The sequence below is a fragment of the Protobothrops mucrosquamatus genome, unplaced genomic scaffold, assembly GCF_001527695.2.
Source record: "Protobothrops mucrosquamatus isolate PMUCROS unplaced genomic scaffold, P.Mucros_1.0 scaffold393, whole genome shotgun sequence".
NCBI lineage: Eukaryota > Metazoa > Chordata > Lepidosauria > Squamata > Viperidae > Protobothrops > Protobothrops mucrosquamatus.
The window spans coordinates 42,438-61,206 of record NW_015386724.1 but is presented as its reverse complement, the minus strand read 5'-3'; the positions used below and the strand labels follow the sequence as shown (position 1 = coordinate 61,206).

The following is an 18,769-nucleotide window of genomic DNA, read 5'->3' as shown; positions in this document are numbered from 1 at the left end:
ACGTTTATAATATGTAGCAAAACATTGTACTATAGCTCTTCTCCTATATTCCTTTTCAAATACATTGAGTCTGAATATTTGGACTCCCAGCCATACTTAATGACATTTTCAAATAGAGCTAACAGTTGAGAATATCACAGTTCCAAATCTTGAACTGTTAAAACCTTATCCAACCATACAATGAACTTTTGTAGGAACTGGAAATGTCTAATCCAAGAGAAGGACTATGGGTGACATGATAGCAGCCCTTCCAATATTGGAGGGGCTGTCACAGAGAAGGGGGGGTCAACCTATTCTCCAAAGCACATGAGGACAGGACAAGAAGTAACAGGTGAAGATCATTAAAGAGAGATCCAGCCTAGAATTAAGGAGAAATTTCCCGTCATTGAGAATAATTAATCAGTGGTACAGCTTGCCTCCAGAAGTTGTGGGTGCCCCATCACTGGAGTTTTTTAAGAAGAGTTTGGACAGTCACTTGTCTGAAATGGTATAGGGTCTCCTGCTTGAACAGTAGGTTGGACTAAAAGACCTCCAAGATCCCTTCCAACTCTGGTATTCTCTATTCCAGGGGTAGGCAACCTTGGCTCTTTTATGACTCGTGGACTTCAATTCCCAGAATTCTTGAGATGCTGGCTCAGGAATTCTGGGAATTGAAGTCCACGAGTCATAAAAGAGCCAAGGTTGCCTAGCCCTGCTCTATACTGTATTCCCTCCCAAATTATTCTGAATTACATGCTTATCAGTATTGGGTTACTCTAATGTAAACACATGATTATCATTGCTACTAGAAATTGATTGTACCAGAGCATATAAAAACCTATATATCAGTGGAAGGCAAAAATCACAAAATTCCACCTCACTTATTTTGACTGTGTCTTGCAGTCAAACTCACTTAAAAAGGCAGTTTTGTTTGCAATAGTCAGCAGTAAAAGGAAACTGTTCAGTCCAGCATAGTTTTCCTTTAGTAGTGCAATAGACAGAACGTTGAAACTTAGAAAGTGATACCTATGAATATGCAGCCATTTAGGAGTGAGGACTACCTTTAGCCAATCTGTCTGCATTTGTTTTATAAATTTCATTCAGTAAGGCAATCAAATATAATGATTGGAATGCTAGGAAAATACCGTTTCAGATGTTCAGTAAAATGATAGCATTTTCTGGATCACCCTTACAGAGTCATGTTCTTTCAGATCAGCCTAAAGGATAGCTGTAATTTTTTCAGAATGCTGCAGAAAAGGCATACACACAAGTACAATCCTGTTTTGTCCCCCTCTCCTCTGCATTCTGATCTGTCATTGATACTGGATAGACACCAGAGATGAGGTTTTTATTTGCTTTGGCTAATTAAAAATTTGCTCCCATTCTTGAAAGACAGACATTGGTAGGTCAGTGACGCGTGTGCTGCTTTTCACAAGCGTGGACTACTGTATTGCATTCTCCTTCAGGCAACCCCGCCTAGATGGAAATTGCAACAGGCCCAGAATGTCACAATATGAGCTATAAATAATAAGGTTATACTAATTTAATACACACCATTTTAAAGACTTTCTTTATAAGTATTAAAGTTCAGGCTTTGCCGATGGGAAAAATACGATTGGAAACCAGTAGTCTTATTTCACAGCTGTTTCAGCTTGAACTTGAAATATAATAGAAGAATTTCTGAATTTTCAGAAACACCAGTGCAGATTTGCGTAAGAATAATTTGTAATGAGTGAATTGGACACAGTAGAGTGAAACAAAAGATGAAGGAATTGTAGATTAACTTCAAAGATGACTTATAGGTAGTGAAATAGCAAAATATTAACTGTACTTTTTTAGACTTTGCCTTTTTTTAAAAAAAAAGATACTTAAATAAACTTTATTTTCCAAACACTAATAAGGTCAGAAATATATCAGCATTCAATATCTGAAACTGTTCTCAAAATAATATAACCTTGAGGAGAAAATTAGGAGACATGGACATTAAGATATATTTTGAAGTCATATACATTCCATGAAAGTGTCATAATTCAGTCATAAAATTATCATATCATATACTTCCTAATTCCATGAAAGTCAGCAACCTTCAAGACTAATAGCCATTCATAGCCAGTCTTCTACAAATTTGGCCAATTCCCCTTTATATCTGTTAAAATTAATGGCTATTACCATGTCTGATGATATATATTATATAAAGAAAATCATTTTTATTCTTCTTGAATTTATTTTATATAGAATTTGCATTTTTGGACAGTTTCTTTTTTATACTGTCAATCTCTAAACTGTCTTGTGAATAAAGTTCTGATTGTACAAATACAGTTGTTCAAAACAACCAAAAGCATTCTAATTTTGCCTCATGTTTTTCAACAAACATTTATAAATAGATAATTGTATTAACTAAATAGAATCGAACTTAAATGTAAGTAGCTGGAATTTTATTATATTTCTTCGTTTTCTTCACTAGTTTTGGATATGGCAAGGCATGTCCCCCTCTATAGAGCTCTTTTGGAACTTCTCCGAGCTATTGCTTCGTGCATATCTATGGTACCATTGTTGCTTCCTCTGACTGGAGAAAATGGAGAAGAGGAAGAAGAACACTTAGAATCCCAAGCTTCGGTTGGAACTCTGTTAGCCAAAATGAAGACATGTGTGGATACTTACACCAATCGATTGAGGTATTTCTTGAGATTGATCGATTTTGAGAAATAACATAATACTCCCCAAACAAACACAAGGGAACTTTCATTTAATTCCATGACTTAGAGCAGAAAATGTTTAAAAAAGAACAACTTATTTCGTTCTTATTTAAAAAAAAATTGTTCTTATTTAAGAAGAAATAGGAGCTTGTAACAGAAGTAATTAAAACCAAATTTGATGGGCCAAATTTGTTCTTATTTAAGAAGAAATAGGAGCTTGTAACAGAAGTAATTAAAACCAAATTTGATGGGCCAAATTTGTTCTTATTTAAGAACAAATTTGGCCCATCAAATTTGGTTTTAATTACGTACTTCTGTTACAAGCCCCTATTTCTCATTAGAATAGATATTTGGAAAGAACATTTCCACATGTAATAAACCTCAAGCAGTTGAGACTTTTTTTCTTTCAACCACCACTTCTGATGAAAAGTAGGAATCTGTCATAAAAAACCTTTCTAGTTTTAAAAGAGTTCTCCACTTAAGAAATGGATAGTACCAAGAATACAAGCAATCAATGCAGTGAAATAGAAGGAAACATTAGGCAAAAATGATAAGAATGTTGGCAGTGTTCCAAAGCATGAATTTCCCCTAAATATTTTAGTCATGATAATTTGTTATGTATGGAAAACAAATTTATTGTTATGTACAAAGCAGGATGTAATCCTGCTGAATATAGAGTAATGGGCAGAGATTTACGGTATACCTAGTACAGTGGTGGCGAACCTATGGCACGGGTGCCAGAGGTGGCACTCAGAGCCCTCTCTGTGGGCACGCGCACTGTCGCCCCAGTCCTAGGCCTTCAGCTGGGTTTTATAAAACCTTTTCGCTTTAGGCCTCCCCCGCCATGTGCAAAAAAAAAAAAAAAGGTTCAGTCAATTTCAACTTCTCGTGGGGAAAAAAAAGGTCTTGCAAAGTTGGAATTGATTGGTTGAACTTTTTAGTCCCACCCAGTCTGCCATTACCACCGCAGCCACGCCCACCCAATGGGCCACACCCACCTAATTGGCTACACCCAGCCAATGGGCCACACCCACCCGGCACCCGACGATGCATAAGTGGGTTTTGGGTTGCAGTTTGGGCACTCGGTCTCTAAAAGGTTCGCCATCACTGACCTAGTACATTTATCCAATGTTAGCATAAGACAAACACCCAAAAAGGAGACATCAGTAAACAAAAGTGAACATTTGAAAATTTAGTTGCATAACTCTAGGAAATTTATTTTTGTAACCAACAGATGCTAGAATTTTGGATACATTAAAACAATAATATTTAATAAATTGAGACAATTACACCAAAATTCAGAGTTGATCTGAATTCCAAAACAAGTATATTGATAAAAGTCAGGACAAAAATTATGAAACCAAATTTATTGTTTAAATAATATGATTGTGCAGCATTTCATAGGGACAATAACCATAACAATTGTCTACACCTTCTTAAGCAAATCCATCTTACTCTGATCTAAGAGCTCATGTCCTGGGATCACACTGAATATTAAGCATTATCTTCTTGTTGGTGCTTCAATTGTATTACAATGTTTATCAAGCCACGCCTAATTTTTAGTTTGTTTTAAAGCAAGGAATTGGAGAGAAAATATAGCCCTCCATCTAGATTTTAAAAAAAAAACTAACAGTTGATTCTAGAACAATTAAAGCCTGGTGTAAACAGGAATCCTGTGGTGAGTTTTGAACAGTACATTTCTCCCATGGCTGGATTTAAATTATGTTTCAGCTATATGAACTTATCTTTTCAAATATTTATGGATATATTGAAAAAAGAATGAAATTGTTGATTCTTATATGCCCAGTTTCTTACTATGCTAATATGTGTCTATTGAATATTGAATATGCATATAGAATATAGAAATCTCAACTGAAATTGTGTTAATATTTGACAGCTGAAAATTATACCTTAATAATTAAATTTGGGCAAAAAGAATAAGACCCAAATAAACCCAGATTCATGTTGGTACATTCCTAACCTCTTTTTCTTCATAATGGAACTCATGCAGAAGATAGGATACTTGTGACATGTTGTCATTGTTCTTCAGAAATAAATAGGTTCATTAATGAGTCAGACCTTTCTAAAGAGCATCTTAAATAAGTCCTTGAGGAACCCCAACATTAAAGAAAAAAAATGGAAAAGTAACTTTAATAAGAGAACTAAAAAAATAAAATAGATTCCCAAAATATACAGTAGAAAAAAAATGAAAGAGTAGTCAACATCTTTCTCACTGAGAATAGAACATAATACAAGCAGAAAATATTGGGAAAATATAATGAAAAACTATAGCAATAATTTGAATAAGATATATTAAAAACAGAAAAGTTATTGTATTGATTCCACAGAAATTTGAAAATAATGATAATGGAGAAAAATATTGTTGCCAACAAAAGAAGGAATGGGTATATAGGCTATCATAGAAAAATAGCTTGTATTAAGCTTTAGAATGAAAACTGGGGGGGAAACCCTGCTCAAGAGAAAGAATGTCTTTAAAAAATTTAGTAAAAAGAGCGGACAGAATATAATACCAAGTAAAAGAAAGCAAATGATAATCAGACAATAAAAATAGAAATTAATAATATTAAAAGGGAACAGGTTTGCCTGTCCCATGAATTATAACATAAATAGAAACGGGGGCAGACAAAATATTTTAGAGCAAGAACAACAAAATAAATTTATATGTTAAAGAGAGCATTCAGAATAAAGAAAATACAACAAAAATATCCAGAATCCAGAAGTTAGATTAAGAAAATCAGATCAAATTATAATTAGTATTTCTCCTGACTCCAGCTAATAAAAAGTTGTTACCAGAAAAAGGGTTTATATTGAACAAAAATATTATTTGTTATACTGTAGATGAAAGGCAAATTAAAATCTGATAAATAAAAGCAGTAAAAACAAGCTGAAAAGTCACGGCCTATTAGCTTTATTAAGAGTTAGATGACAATTGAGATAAACATAAGAAAAATAAATGAAGAAAGGTAGTCAAATTAATCAGACATGAGGAACTCAGAATAAAATTTAAATGCTGATACTTATAGTAATATTCCATGCACATGTTTCAGCATGCTAATTATTCTAGTTTCTGAAATAGATTTTATACACTTAGTTTGCTAGGATTGAAAGAAGCTTTTTATTTATCAGCATTGTCTGGATAGAGAAAAAAGGAAAGAAAATTTGGATATATACATGTATACACAGACATGAAATCTGCTTTTATTGGGGCCATGCAAAACTTTAGAAGGAGGTGCTTTGCAAAAATCTTAGCACCTATCTTTGAAGTTTTTAACAGCTTTGTTCTTTAGATGCTTAAGTGGCTACTTTGAAATCTGTTCCCAGCTGTCTCTGCATGTACATAGGTAAACAAATCATTTTGTTTCATTCATAGTTCTAGTAGAAGTGTGCATGCACATATGAAAAACTAGGGACAGTTTTCATGTAGCCTCATAAGCCTTGCAAAAGATATAGCTTTATTGCTTCAATGTTGTTTTGTTAGAGATGTCCAGTTTATCAGTTTCAAAAAGAATGTGGTTCAAATTATACACATTAAATTTTATTTTTATTATATGGTTTCTGCATTTTAAAGGCACATACTTGGTTAATCTTTCAAGGCAATATATTTAAGGCATGTTTCCTAAATATTTTCACTTATATCAAAGTGTTTCTTTTTTAAATCTTGTCCAATTTTGATCTATTCTGTAGATCAAAAAAAGACAAGTCAAAAACTGGAGTAAAGTCAGATACTTCAGATCAAGAACCAGAGGGGCTGACTCTTTTGGTGCCAGATATCCAAAGGACTGCTGAAATCGTTTACGCTGCAACAACAAGTTTGCGTCAAGCTAATCAAGGTAAATGAGCATGACTTTTTTGTATTCCATCTTTTATCAGTATACAAGTTCTTAACAAGACTGAGATAACAATGAGTTGAAAAATAGAAAATCTTGAACTATGGACAAGTAGATAAAAAAAACATGCAATAATTTTAGAAAGTTAAAAATAGATCAAATGTAACTGATGTAACTAATGTGAAAATATACCTTGGCAAGAACTTCTTTATTCTTCTGAGACATAGAAAAATGAAACATTATCCTAAATTCTTTTGCATACATGTGTCAGGTGTGAAAGATCAAGGCCACACATGAAGTTCCAGTTAAACTGACTTATTGCCTGTGCACAGGATTCTAGTCAACTAACTGTTAGCATTACTTTGGTGCTAGATGAGGGTTAAGGGAATTCAAGAAAGATTGGAATTAAGAAAGGCCTGTTTGGTATCCATTTGTGGCAATGTAGGCCAGACATGTCAACACAAGGTCCGGGGGCCGGATGCAGCCCGCGAAGTGGTTTCATGTGGCCCACGAAGCCATCCTGGAAACAGTGAGGGAACAGCCCCCTCTGCCTTGGCCCTGGCCCAGGCCAGCTGGGAGCCAATGTACAATTTTGTGGTGTCCATCTATGCTGAAACGCATTCAGTCTTAGCTCCATAAGCCTCTCCCCCTGCATGGCCTGAGAGAAACAGTGAGGCTCCTCCAGTGGACCATGCCTTGGCACTTGCTCTGGTCCCACCCCTTTCTGCCAGAGACCCTCAGATCTATCCCACTCCTGCCCAGGCCCCCACAGGCACCCTTGACGCGAACAATGTAGAGCTGGTCACACCCACCCAACAGGCCACACCCACCCCATCCACGCCCACCCAATAGGCCACACCCACCCTGGCTACACCCACCCGCCCCCCTGAGGGCAACCGCAATGCTGATGCGGCCCTCAATGAAATTGAGTTTGACACTCCTGCTCTAGGCTGATTCCCTTTGACTCCATCCCACTCGCGTTACACATGTACTTTCAGTTGGACTACTTTGCTAGAGACTGTAGAATATCCATCAAAGAAGACTATGCTACTAATACAAAATTACTGAAGCTTTTTATTCATTGTGCTTCTGTTTCTTTTTAGAAATACTTTTTAGATAGAATAGGACCAAGCACAAAGTTGGATCCAAAGAAATGCCATTATGTTTGACTGTAGGGCCATCAGTGTAGTGTCTCCACAATTAGGATAAGCCTGTTTTTTGATTATGCAAAATGAATTTTTGCTGTAAAGAAATACTATAGATAAATTTAACAGTAATTTATTAAATATTATGTGTTTTGTTGTAACCATTACAATAGAGAGAAAATTGGCTGAATCCTCTAAAAAAGCTGCAATGAAACCCAAGCCATTGGCAATTTTAAGATCTCTTGAAGAGAAATATGTAGCTGTAATGAAAAAACTCCAGTTTGGTAAGTAAATAATCTATATTATAGCATTTAAAAAAAACCCAAAGGCATCTTTGTGGCTTTTATTGCTTTGAGGCTTAATTTTCAAACACGTTGTTAATGAAATATCTATATGAAAGATTGTCAAAAATGATGTAGTCCTTTTCAGAATGTGTTTAATGATTTAGACAATGCAAGAAGATGCGATCACCCACAACTCCTACCTCCAAAGTTGCATATAAGTTAAAATTTGCCAAAATTATTTTTCTGGATATAAATTACCTGACATTTAGTGCTTGTAATGGAATAAGAGAAAACCAGCCAATGCTAGCAAAACCTTCAAGGAAAATACAACTTTGACCAACAAATTTAAAATAAGCAAGAAAAGTAACATTATGCAAATATATTTTCGGAGGCATTTCCAAGAATAAATATTAGTAAATAAAAATAAATATTAGTGTTACAGTTTGAGGAAGGCTATTGCTGTTTTATGCTATTTATATTATATATATTTTTAATCGCTGTTTTTGTTTTACTTGTTTCTACTTTTTTTATTGTTAGCTGCCTAGAGTCATGTATATAGGATGGGCAGCCATATAAAGTGTGTGTGTGTGTGTGTGTGTGTAATATATATGAAAGAGACAGAGAGAAATTGATTTGATCGCAAATAGTGGTGTTGAACACTTGTTTCATTCTACTTTGGAGGGAAAAGGGAGAATATGTTAAAGAAAAACTAGCACAATTACACTTACAAGAGAGGAGTATGTCCTTATCTCCTGTTTGTGAGCACCAATAGGCATCAGATTGGCCACTGTGAGAAAACTGCTGGACTGAGGAGGGTCTTGCCCTAATCCAGGAGAGCTATCCTTGTTCTTAAACTTAACATGATAATTTACTCACCTTCTCCTATAATTATTGTTATTGTATCATTACTGTTGTGTTTTGGAAGTACACATAATTGGAATAACTTCACAGTTTTAAATTACACAATATGTAGAGGTAGTGTAGACATCAACCGAGGGCAATTTGGACTGACATTTTAATTTTGTAGAACTGTTTTGTAAAAAATATTTTAATTTTCTGATTTGTTTTTATTAAATTTGAATATTTTATCCAGTTAAAGTATATTTTTGCTCTCCTAAGTAAGAATGTAATGCCTTTTATTTTCAGATACTTTTGAGATGGTTTCTGAAGATGATGATGGAAAACTTGTGTTTAAAGTAAATTACCACTACATATCTCAGGTCAAAAACGCCACTGATGCAAACAGTGCTGCTAGAGCCCGACGTCTTGCTCAAGAAGCTGTAACGCTTTCTACATCACTGCCACTCTCTTCATCATCCAGTGTCTTTGTCCGCTGTGATGAGGAGAGACTAGATATCATGAAGGTAAAGCTAGACGTATATCCATTATGCTAGCTAAGTAATACTGATACTTATTTTGTGGAATTTATTGGACCTGGGAAGAGGCAAGGGGCATTTTAGGCCAGTGTTTTTATACATCTCTTTCCCACCTGATAGAATTTGAGTTAGTTAGTTCACTTTTCAAGTCTAGTTTTTAAGATCTTCTGGAAACAGGTTTGCCAGATGCTGTCTCCTAAATTTGTTTTAGTTTTATGAATGGAAAGATTCATAAAGACAGAAGAGCAAAAAGAAAACAGGAGAGACAAGTCATTGAAATAAAAAAAAAACAGCAAGAAGTGAAAACTCATGGGAATATCATTAGCTCCCATCTATTTGGGAGAAGCCAAATAGTCATTCAGAAGTAATAGTAAAGGTAAATTTAGCCAAACACTATTGTTTGAAAAAGTAAATTGTATTGCGATCTGATTTCCTTTGATTCTAAATATAACTGAATTTAACTTTTTCAAAAGGTTTTGATAACTGGCCCAGCAGACACACCTTATGCAAATGGCTGTTTTGAATTTGATGTATATTTTCCACAAGACTATCCTAACTCACCTCCACTTGTCAACCTGGAAACAACTGGAGGGCATAGCGTGAGATTCAATCCAAACCTATACAACGATGGCAAGGTAAATGATTGGTCAAACTCAACTGCAGACCAGAGGGATGAAAGCAAATCTTCTGGTCATCCTTGGTGAAGTTGGTTATCTACAGTTTTAATTTAGTAGGATGACAATATACTGAGATCACAATTTGCTTTGTGTAAAATAAAATATGGTTTCCTGGCAATGCCCCATAAAATACTATTAGGGATTATATGTATATTTATATATTCAGATCCCACCAGTAAGTAGAAACCAGTCTCTGTGTATTGATTGTACTTCTGAATTCAGTGTATAACATCAGAGTTTATTTTCAGTAGAAGACCATGATGATGGGTTTTATAATATACCAGTCACCTCTTGAGGACAGAGGAAGACACTTTACTGTTTCTTAATGTACACAGCACTCATCAGCTTTGGACAGGAGAGAAGCTTGTAGCATTTATGAAGCCCATAGGCTTGGTGTCCTCAACGGTTCAAAATCTTTATTTTCAGGTTTGTTTAAGTATACTCAATACTTGGCATGGAAGACCAGAAGAGAAGTGGAATACTCAGACATCGAGCTTTTTACAAGTATGTAACTTTTTCTTCATTGGTGTATATAAGTCATGAGTTGCAATACAAACCCTGCAACATTTGCATCTTATGTCACAAATCAAGTACATAACTGCATGAATATTTTCATTTTTCCATCATTGCATCTAGCCCCAGATGCCTTGAAATCAAGCTGTTAAGATGATTAAATATAGCTCTTCTATTACAAAATGCATGTTACTCATGCCTACCCCAAACATACTTAGCCAGGGTTTGCAGTAGGTTAGTTTATCAAACATAGCATATAGAACCGTGGTGGCGAACCTATGGCACGCGTGCCACAGGTGGCACGCAGAGTCCTCTCTGTGGGCACGTGTGCCATTGCCCCAGTCCTAGGCCTTCAGCTGGGTTTTATAAAACCTTTTCGCTTTAGGCCTCCTCCGCCGTGTGCAAAAAAAAGAGGTTCAATCAATCAATCAATCAATTTCTCACAGGGAAATAAAAAGATCTCGCAAAGTTGGAATTGAGTGATTGAACTTTTTAGTCCCACCCAGTCTGCCGTTACCACTGCAGCCTCGCCCACCCAATGGACCACGCCCACCCGGCACCCAATGATACATAAGTGGGTTTTGGGTTGCAGTTTGGGCACTTGGTCTCTAAAAGGTTTGCCATCACTGATATAGAACCTGTGGATGAAAAAGAAAGCATTTACTGAATTATACCACAAAATATTTAATCATTTAATTGTTTTCTGTTAAGTAACAAATGGAAATGGATCTGTATTGACAAGAAAAAAATGGCAAAAACACAAGCAAAGTGCTCCTCCCACGAACAGTATCAACTATTTTGTGAGCCTTTTTAAAATCTGTTTAAAGGCACACTAGCACTTTTTAAGCTGTTATGATAGCATATAAGCACTTAAACTGAACAGAGTATCATTTTGTTAACTTGAATTGATCCCTGCAAAGGGGCAATATTAATGGAAAGTTTCAGTTATTTTTATTTTTTTATTAGTTCTAATGTTGGCCTATATCAGTGATGGCGAACCTTTTAGAGACCAAGTGCACAAACTGCAATCCAAAATCCACTTATGCATCGTCGGGTGCCGGGTGGGTGTGGCCCATCGGGTGGGTGTGGCCCACCGGGTGGATGTGACCCATCGGGTAGGCGTGGCTGTGGTGGTAACGGTAGACTGGGTGGGACTAAAAAGTTCAATCAATCAATTCCAACTTTGCAAGATCATTTCTTTCCCGAGAGAAGTTGAAATTGACTGATTGATTGAACCTTTTTTTTTTTTTTACACGGTGGCGGAGGCCTAAAGCGAAAAGGTTTTATAAAACCCAGCTGAAGGCCTAGGACTGGGGCGATGGCGCGCGTGCCCACAGAGAGGGCTCTGAGTGCCACCTCTGGCACCCGTGCCATAGGTTCGCTACCACTGGCCTATATAAAACATTTCTTTTTCTTTCTACAGGTACTGGTCTCTGTGCAATCGCTCATTTTAGTTGCAGAGCCCTATTTCAATGAACCAGGCTATGAAAGATCTAGAGGAACTCCAAGTGGCACGCAGAGTTCCAGAGAATATGATGGAAATATACGGCAAGCAACAGTTAAATGGGCAATGCTTGAACAAATCAGAAATCCTTCCCCATGTTTTAAAGAGGTTTGTGATTGTGGTTTTCTAGATGATCTAACTGTTGTAACTCTAATGGTCTTCTATTGCACCATAATGTAATCTAGCTAAGAATATGACCTAAAACGGGTCCCCAACCCCTGGTCCGTGGACAGGTACCAGGCTGCAGCATGCCAGCAACCGGGCCGCACAAACAAGCAAAGCCCCCTCTGCGGGATGCAGGCAGCACACAAAACCATGCCCCCTCTGGTCCGCAGAAAAATCTCTCACCATGTAATTGGTCCTTGGTGCCCAAATGGTTGGGGACCTCTGACCTAAAGTATGTGTTTATCATGGAGATAAGGCATATAGATTAAGAAGCTACCATTCTTTTTCTCACTCACTGCTCAACTAGATGTCTTTGCTAAGTTTACCAGCAGTACTTTCCTTGTTCCTCAAGAAGTACTATTCATTCACTCAGCAGGGTGGGGAACAGGCTCAAGACCTGTGGGAACCTAACAGGGCAAGTAGACCCAGAACCTGCAAAGACCTATTGGGGCAGGATGAGAGGGAAGACTGGAACAGGGGGGCTGCTGCAGTGTCTCTGGGGTGTTTCAGCAATTGTAACTTCAGACAAGTTTGTAAGTCCCTTTGCTCAGCACCATCATAATTTTGTATGGTCTTTACCTTGAAGATTATCTGTATGTTGATGTATGAATTTACTAAAGCTCTATTTTTCATAGTAATACACAGCTCTTCCATTTTCCCTACAAGCATTCACAAAGAAGAGTACTAAAAATAGTTCTGCAAATTTCTATTATATAAAGTGAAACCTCATTTTAATATACTAATTAAATCAGTTATGCCAATTAATCATAAATATCTGTTTAAAGGAACTAGTTATTCTCCCAAGGCTTGGGGATGGGTAGACATAAAACTCTTGGCTTGTAGACATTTGCATATATAGTGTATTCTTTGGATGGATGACAAGTAGATATTGTATATATACATTTGTATATATAGTGTATTCTTTGGGTGGATTCAGTTTTGTTTACTAACATGTATTATGTATTATTTTTTTTATATTGTTGCTTGTTTTTATATTGTGAGCTACCCAGAATCATTTTGCAGTCAGGCAATGTTTAAATCTTAATAAATAAATTATATCATTGCCAGGAATTTATATCATTTCTGCAATGACCTTATTTGTACAGTTGAGAAACATGTACATTTGAAAAATCAAATCAAATCATATTTCTTCCTGCAAATTTAACATTATTAAAAAAACATATTTTTGAAAAAAATATTTTAAATTAAGAAAATTGGTTTTTTTTTCCATTTTATTTGATTGCTCAGTGTCCCATATCAACCTATGCATACAAATTTAGAGTACATCCTAAAGAAAGAATACATTCAAGGAAAGCAATAGGAAGAAATATCTTGTTTTTTGAGATTAGGTGGCCAATTATGTTTTTGCTAAACAAAGTAATAATTAAATCCTGTTCACTTCCTCTGCACTATACTTGTTTTGTTGGGAGTAGCATTCCTAAAGCATTTGCAATTGTAGAAGTTGGCAGTAGAAACGGAATTACTGATTTATAATTAAAACAATGGTGAGCCTGAACATTGCACAGAAAAGGATTCTGATACTTAAAATACAATAAAAACAATCCAGAACACTAGCTTCCACTTTTTAAGGCCATGAAATGTTTAAGACAATTCTAATGAAATACATAGTTGGCTCCTGTTCTCCTCTTCTTTACTTACTGCCAAACGTAGAAGTGACCTTGCAAGCTTCCATTTGGAGCCAAAATAAATCATGCAAAGCCCTGGCCTTGTTTAAGATTATATATGTGTGTGTGTCTCTCTCTCATCAGTCATATTACCCCCACCATTGTAATACATTAGTGCTTAGTTAACTCCTTGTGATTTTTTTTCTAATATAGTATATACAGTAGGCACTATTGCCAAGTGTTATAAAAATTTTCTAAAGTATTGTGTACAGTTAATAGATAAAATCATTTTTTCACTGCAAAATCCTAATGGTTTGTGGTCCCTTGGTCTATTAGAAATTTGTCCAATAGTAGCATTAAATTAACCTAATAGAAACATAAATAGATCAGTGCATAGAGTGCCCCCCTTCCTTCAATTGTATTTAAGGCTTGAGAATTGTACTGCATAACGTCCCATGTTCTTAGCAAATTTTCTTATATTTTTTGTAATCTTAACCAATCGTAATTAATATTCAGAGACGTTGTTTTTAAACCATTTCTCATCACAAACATAGAATCTATCAGCAGTGCTTTAAAGCAGCTGTATCTTTTCCCACTGTATCTGCCCCATTAACTTAAGAAATGAAGGCGTCCCTTTCATGTTCATGAACATCAGAAGCATCGTGAAGCTGCAATTGCTCTTAATGCATAGGATAAACATGTGGATATATTAGAGCTGTATATCTTAAACACTGGGTGCACAGTTTGATAATTCAAACTGTAAATTAATAGCTAATTCTTATTTCTGTTCCTATTCTTTTTTTATAGGTTATACATAAACACTTCTACTTGAAGAGGATAGAGATAATGGCTCAGTGTGAGGAGTGGATAGCAGATATACAGCAGTACAGCAGTGATAAACGGGTAGGCAGGACTATGTCCCATCATGCTGCAGCTCTAAAGGTAAGAAGCTAAAAATCATATGCATTCGTGGCTATCTTCAGAATAAATGAATATATTATAGTAGGAAGTTCCTTTAAAAACAGACTTTATGCATACTAAAACTGTTGTCAGGTTGAATTGTTTTTATTGTCTTTTTCCTTCTTCCTTTTGGTTTGGAAAATATTGTAAAATATCAGTTAAATTACGCAGCCCTTCTCTAAACCAGAACCTTCTCTATTCAAGGTGTTCCTTTCATTTATCTACATGAGTGGAATATAGTTTTAAAGCAGCTCCATGTTTCCTTTTCCTCTCCCCTAGTAGTGATTAATAATGCTGAAGATCAATAGGGTATGTTTTTCCACCCTTGCTAACAGGGGCCACTAACACTGGTAGTGTTTTGGTGTCTCACATTTCCCTGAGTAAATATTATGGAGAAATAGGAAGGAAAACTGAGTTTTATTGCTTTTAGAATAATCACATTTTGGGCATAGTATATAGGTTCTAGCAAACACTTTTTTTTTACATTTATATTTTGAAGTAAGTGTTATATCTTCCACAATATTTCCCATTAGATTGCCCCACCAGAGTCAGATGAAACAAAATATCTTAATTCTTGCAATTCTTGTGTTCCCTTATGCATTCTGAACACGTGGATGAAACAAGTTATCTTAAAGACAGGACTCTTTTCTCATTCATACCTGCAGATTTCTTGCTTTGAATCTCTTGAACCAAGTAATAATTTGCAATTGAATGTCACTTAAAACACAGTGATTTTCAATGTCATTTCGCATACTTAGCTGGAGGTAGTAAAAATCAAGTGAAATGCCTGCTTTCCTGTATCGTCATACAGGTCAAGATGTAATTTTTAGGGTTAATGAATCCAGGTTTGCTTACTTGTGCCCCAAAAGTATAGGGCATTTGAAGATGTAATATCCTGCAAGCAGTCTCCAATACAAACTTTAATTCTAAACCATATAATTCTTTTACTTCTATAATCACAACTGCTGAAATATAACACATGAAATAAACTAAAAATGCATTTATCAGATTAATAAAATTCTCCTTCGTGATTGTTGTGATTCACAGACATGGGTAATACGTTTGCCTGGAGTCTATTCAGAATCTCCTGGAGCTAACCTAATTTCTTGGGGGAGGGAGATATGCCTAGGCATAGTTCTCACTGAATCCCTTCAATGTATGTTTGTACAACAGTGGTTTTATATTAATTCTTGGAGCTTGTTAGTTCTTCTAAATTCTTAATTCTTTTCAGCTTGTTGAATATATTTTAATTATTTACTGTCCATTCTGCTCATAAGGGATTTTAAGATGCAAGCCGTTCTTCCTTGTTCAGTCACCTTCCTGGATTTAGTCTTCATTCTTCAAGGACCAGTGAAACAGCAGCAAATTAGACAAAATCTTTGAAGCTTCTTTTTTCTTCCACAAAGACCAACCCAGTATCCATTTCTTCCTTTACTTTCCAGTCAACTCTGCCTTCCTCCTTCCTAACCTATTGCAAAACATCATAAAGGATTTCATTTGATTTTCCCACTACTATTTTTAACCCCTCTTTGGAATTTTCCTGATTCTCTCCACACTAACGTTGAAGTATTTTGAAATAATGACTATCACTTCCTTTTATGGAAAACAGTATTTTTAATAGGAGTAATTTTGGCTTGCTGGACAAGAGAACCTGCTTTCATTTTTCAAGAACAACGTAATTCTTTACCCAACAATCCCTTTGTTCTTGAACTTTTGTTTCTGTATCGCATTTCCAAGAAGTCATTACTTTTTTTTTATTTCTGCTTTCTATTTTCATTTCAGTGTCACACACACATTTCCAGTTTTTCCAAGCCCATCCTGAAGTTAGGTCTTTTCTTTTTTCTTTTTTATCAGAGTTTTCCAAGTAGATAGTTGTAGCAATCCTCTGGTTATGCATTCACTGAGCAGCACTGCCCTCTTCAGATCCATTATCACCTTATAAGAATTTACTTCATATGTTGCGTCTTTCTGTGTGGAATTTCTTCCCTGTTATATGCAGGGCAGCTACTTCACCCCAGCCTTTTTATTTTATTTTATCCAACAGTGTAAATTTGTCTGGATCTCTGCTCCACAAAAATGAGTCTTTAGAAATTTAGTATTTTTTTTCAGTTAGGAGAAGTAGGTCCCCTTCCAACCTAGCTTCTTACCAAATGTATGATGGAAAATAATGGTTACTTAAGTGCAGCTATAATTCTTCTCAGAAGCCATCATTTCAAGTCTCAGGAACTGAAAGGACATCTTGAAAGCTGTTCCTAGTCATCTGTACAATGCATGGGATGTGTTTCCCATAAGCTTCCACTTGGTTTTGTATAAGCATATATAACCCATGTATGTGAATTCACTGATAAATGCTTGAATCAACTTCAGTTACAGGTAAATCAACCAATTTTTCTCTTGATCCTGCACTTACATCTATTTGAATGTACCAGCATTCCTAGGAATGCTAAAAACTAAAAAAATGAGAAAGGTTTTATAAAAGATGGTATATCCAAGCAAACTTTAAAGTGTGGTATCAAATAACATGTATAAATAGCATTAGAATGTATAGTTTGTTTATTTATTAAATTTATATGCTTACAATACAATAAAATCATGAATATAAAAATATTAAAATTAAAAAGATCTAAAAACCAAAAGCTCAAACAGTATGGTGGTATGATTATTCCACCAACCACCTCCACCATGGAGCGTGCCTCCTTCGGGACTCCAAGCCAACCAGCAGAACCAGTTTTGAGCCCCTTCTGGAAGGCCAAGAGGCTGGGGGTGGATAGCAAGATTCCAAAGGGCAGGAGAAAAGGCTCTTCTCCTAGACCCCACCAGGTGAATGTGGCTATTGTAAATTTCTTTAAGGTCTGGCTTTTGGTTTGTGAGGTAAATCACTCTCAGTATTATTCTTTTTTAATACAGTCCTGAGAAATAAGTCCCACCCAGCTCAATAGGACTTGTGTCTAATAATTTCTGTACAACTTCTGCTAGGCCTTAATTTCAGCAGGCAAATAGCAACCATCTTTGGCTATTATCACCATATGAAATGTATAATGGTTTTACTGTAACGGAGTCTCGGGCTCAAACTGCTGTGAAAGGGACTCTTTCCTATCTATTTCTCTGTGCACAGCGTCACACAGCTCAGCTGCGGGAAGAGCTTCAGAAACTCCCCTGCCCTGAAGGCTTGGACCCAGATGTGGATGATCCTGACGAGAGATGCAGTGCCATGACTAGTATTGAGGACACTCTCTTACACGAGCAAGTCAAACCAAGCAGCAGTAAAGACCTCCCAAGTGACTTCAAATTATGAGCTATGTTGACATGGACTTGATAGACACACAAGGCTTTGAAGCACAAGCCAAATATGTCAATATTTGTATCTAAGAAGCTAATTATGTAATAGGTAAAGAAATTGAAACTCTAATATGCCCTTCAGGATATACAGTTTAATTCAAGATGATCTTTTATTTACCTGTACAAGAGTGTAAACTTTTTTGTGCTTTTATTTTCCAATTGTGAGAACCACTGATTGGTATGTTTAAAAGTTATGTATACAAGAATGGATAAATCACTGTTATATAAGGGAAGCTACCTTAGGAAAGAATGTTTACTGAATGTTTATTATTTTTTTTTTACTTGTAGAGTGAGGGCAGTTGTAACAGAATATATATTGGTCATTCTTACAGCTACTATTTAAAGTCAGACAGTTTTCACTGAATTTGATAGATTTTACGTTTGGCCATATCTCCATTCTCATATTTGATTTCTAAAGAGAACCTTCTGTATACTTCAATAAAGATCAAATGGACATGCTCCGTCTTATGATTTACTGGTACCTTTTTTAATGATCTTGCCATGAATACATTATAGTTGGAGACTTGCACTTGTATGACTGAATTTATTACAGTCAACATATTTAATTTTATGCTTAACTAATTCTAAAATGCAGTTGAAATAAATGCACATGGTTTTACCTCAGCCAAAATGTGGACTAGTGAATTAATCTTTTTAA

At 35.7% G+C, this 18,769-nt stretch overlaps 1 protein-coding gene across 1 annotated transcript in view; it reads left to right on the top strand.

Annotated features, from left to right (window-relative positions):
* The window catches only part of BIRC6 (baculoviral IAP repeat containing 6), a 146,088-nt gene extending 127,519 nt beyond the window's left edge, over nucleotides 1-18,569 (top strand). Inside the window, exons 66-74 of the mRNA XM_015815994.2 lie at nucleotides 2,444-2,654; nucleotides 6,381-6,526; nucleotides 7,842-7,952; nucleotides 9,099-9,316; nucleotides 9,802-9,963; nucleotides 10,432-10,509; nucleotides 11,942-12,130; nucleotides 14,620-14,754; nucleotides 17,888-18,569. Coding sequence (XP_015671480.1) covers nucleotides 2,444-2,654; nucleotides 6,381-6,526; nucleotides 7,842-7,952; nucleotides 9,099-9,316; nucleotides 9,802-9,963; nucleotides 10,432-10,509; nucleotides 11,942-12,130; nucleotides 14,620-14,754; nucleotides 17,888-18,067 — 1,430 coding nt within the window. The 3' untranslated portion in view covers nucleotides 18,068-18,569. The remainder of the gene's footprint in view (nucleotides 1-2,443; nucleotides 2,655-6,380; nucleotides 6,527-7,841; nucleotides 7,953-9,098; nucleotides 9,317-9,801; nucleotides 9,964-10,431; nucleotides 10,510-11,941; nucleotides 12,131-14,619; nucleotides 14,755-17,887) is intronic.
* The last annotated feature ends 200 nt before the right edge of the window (nucleotides 18,570-18,769 follow it).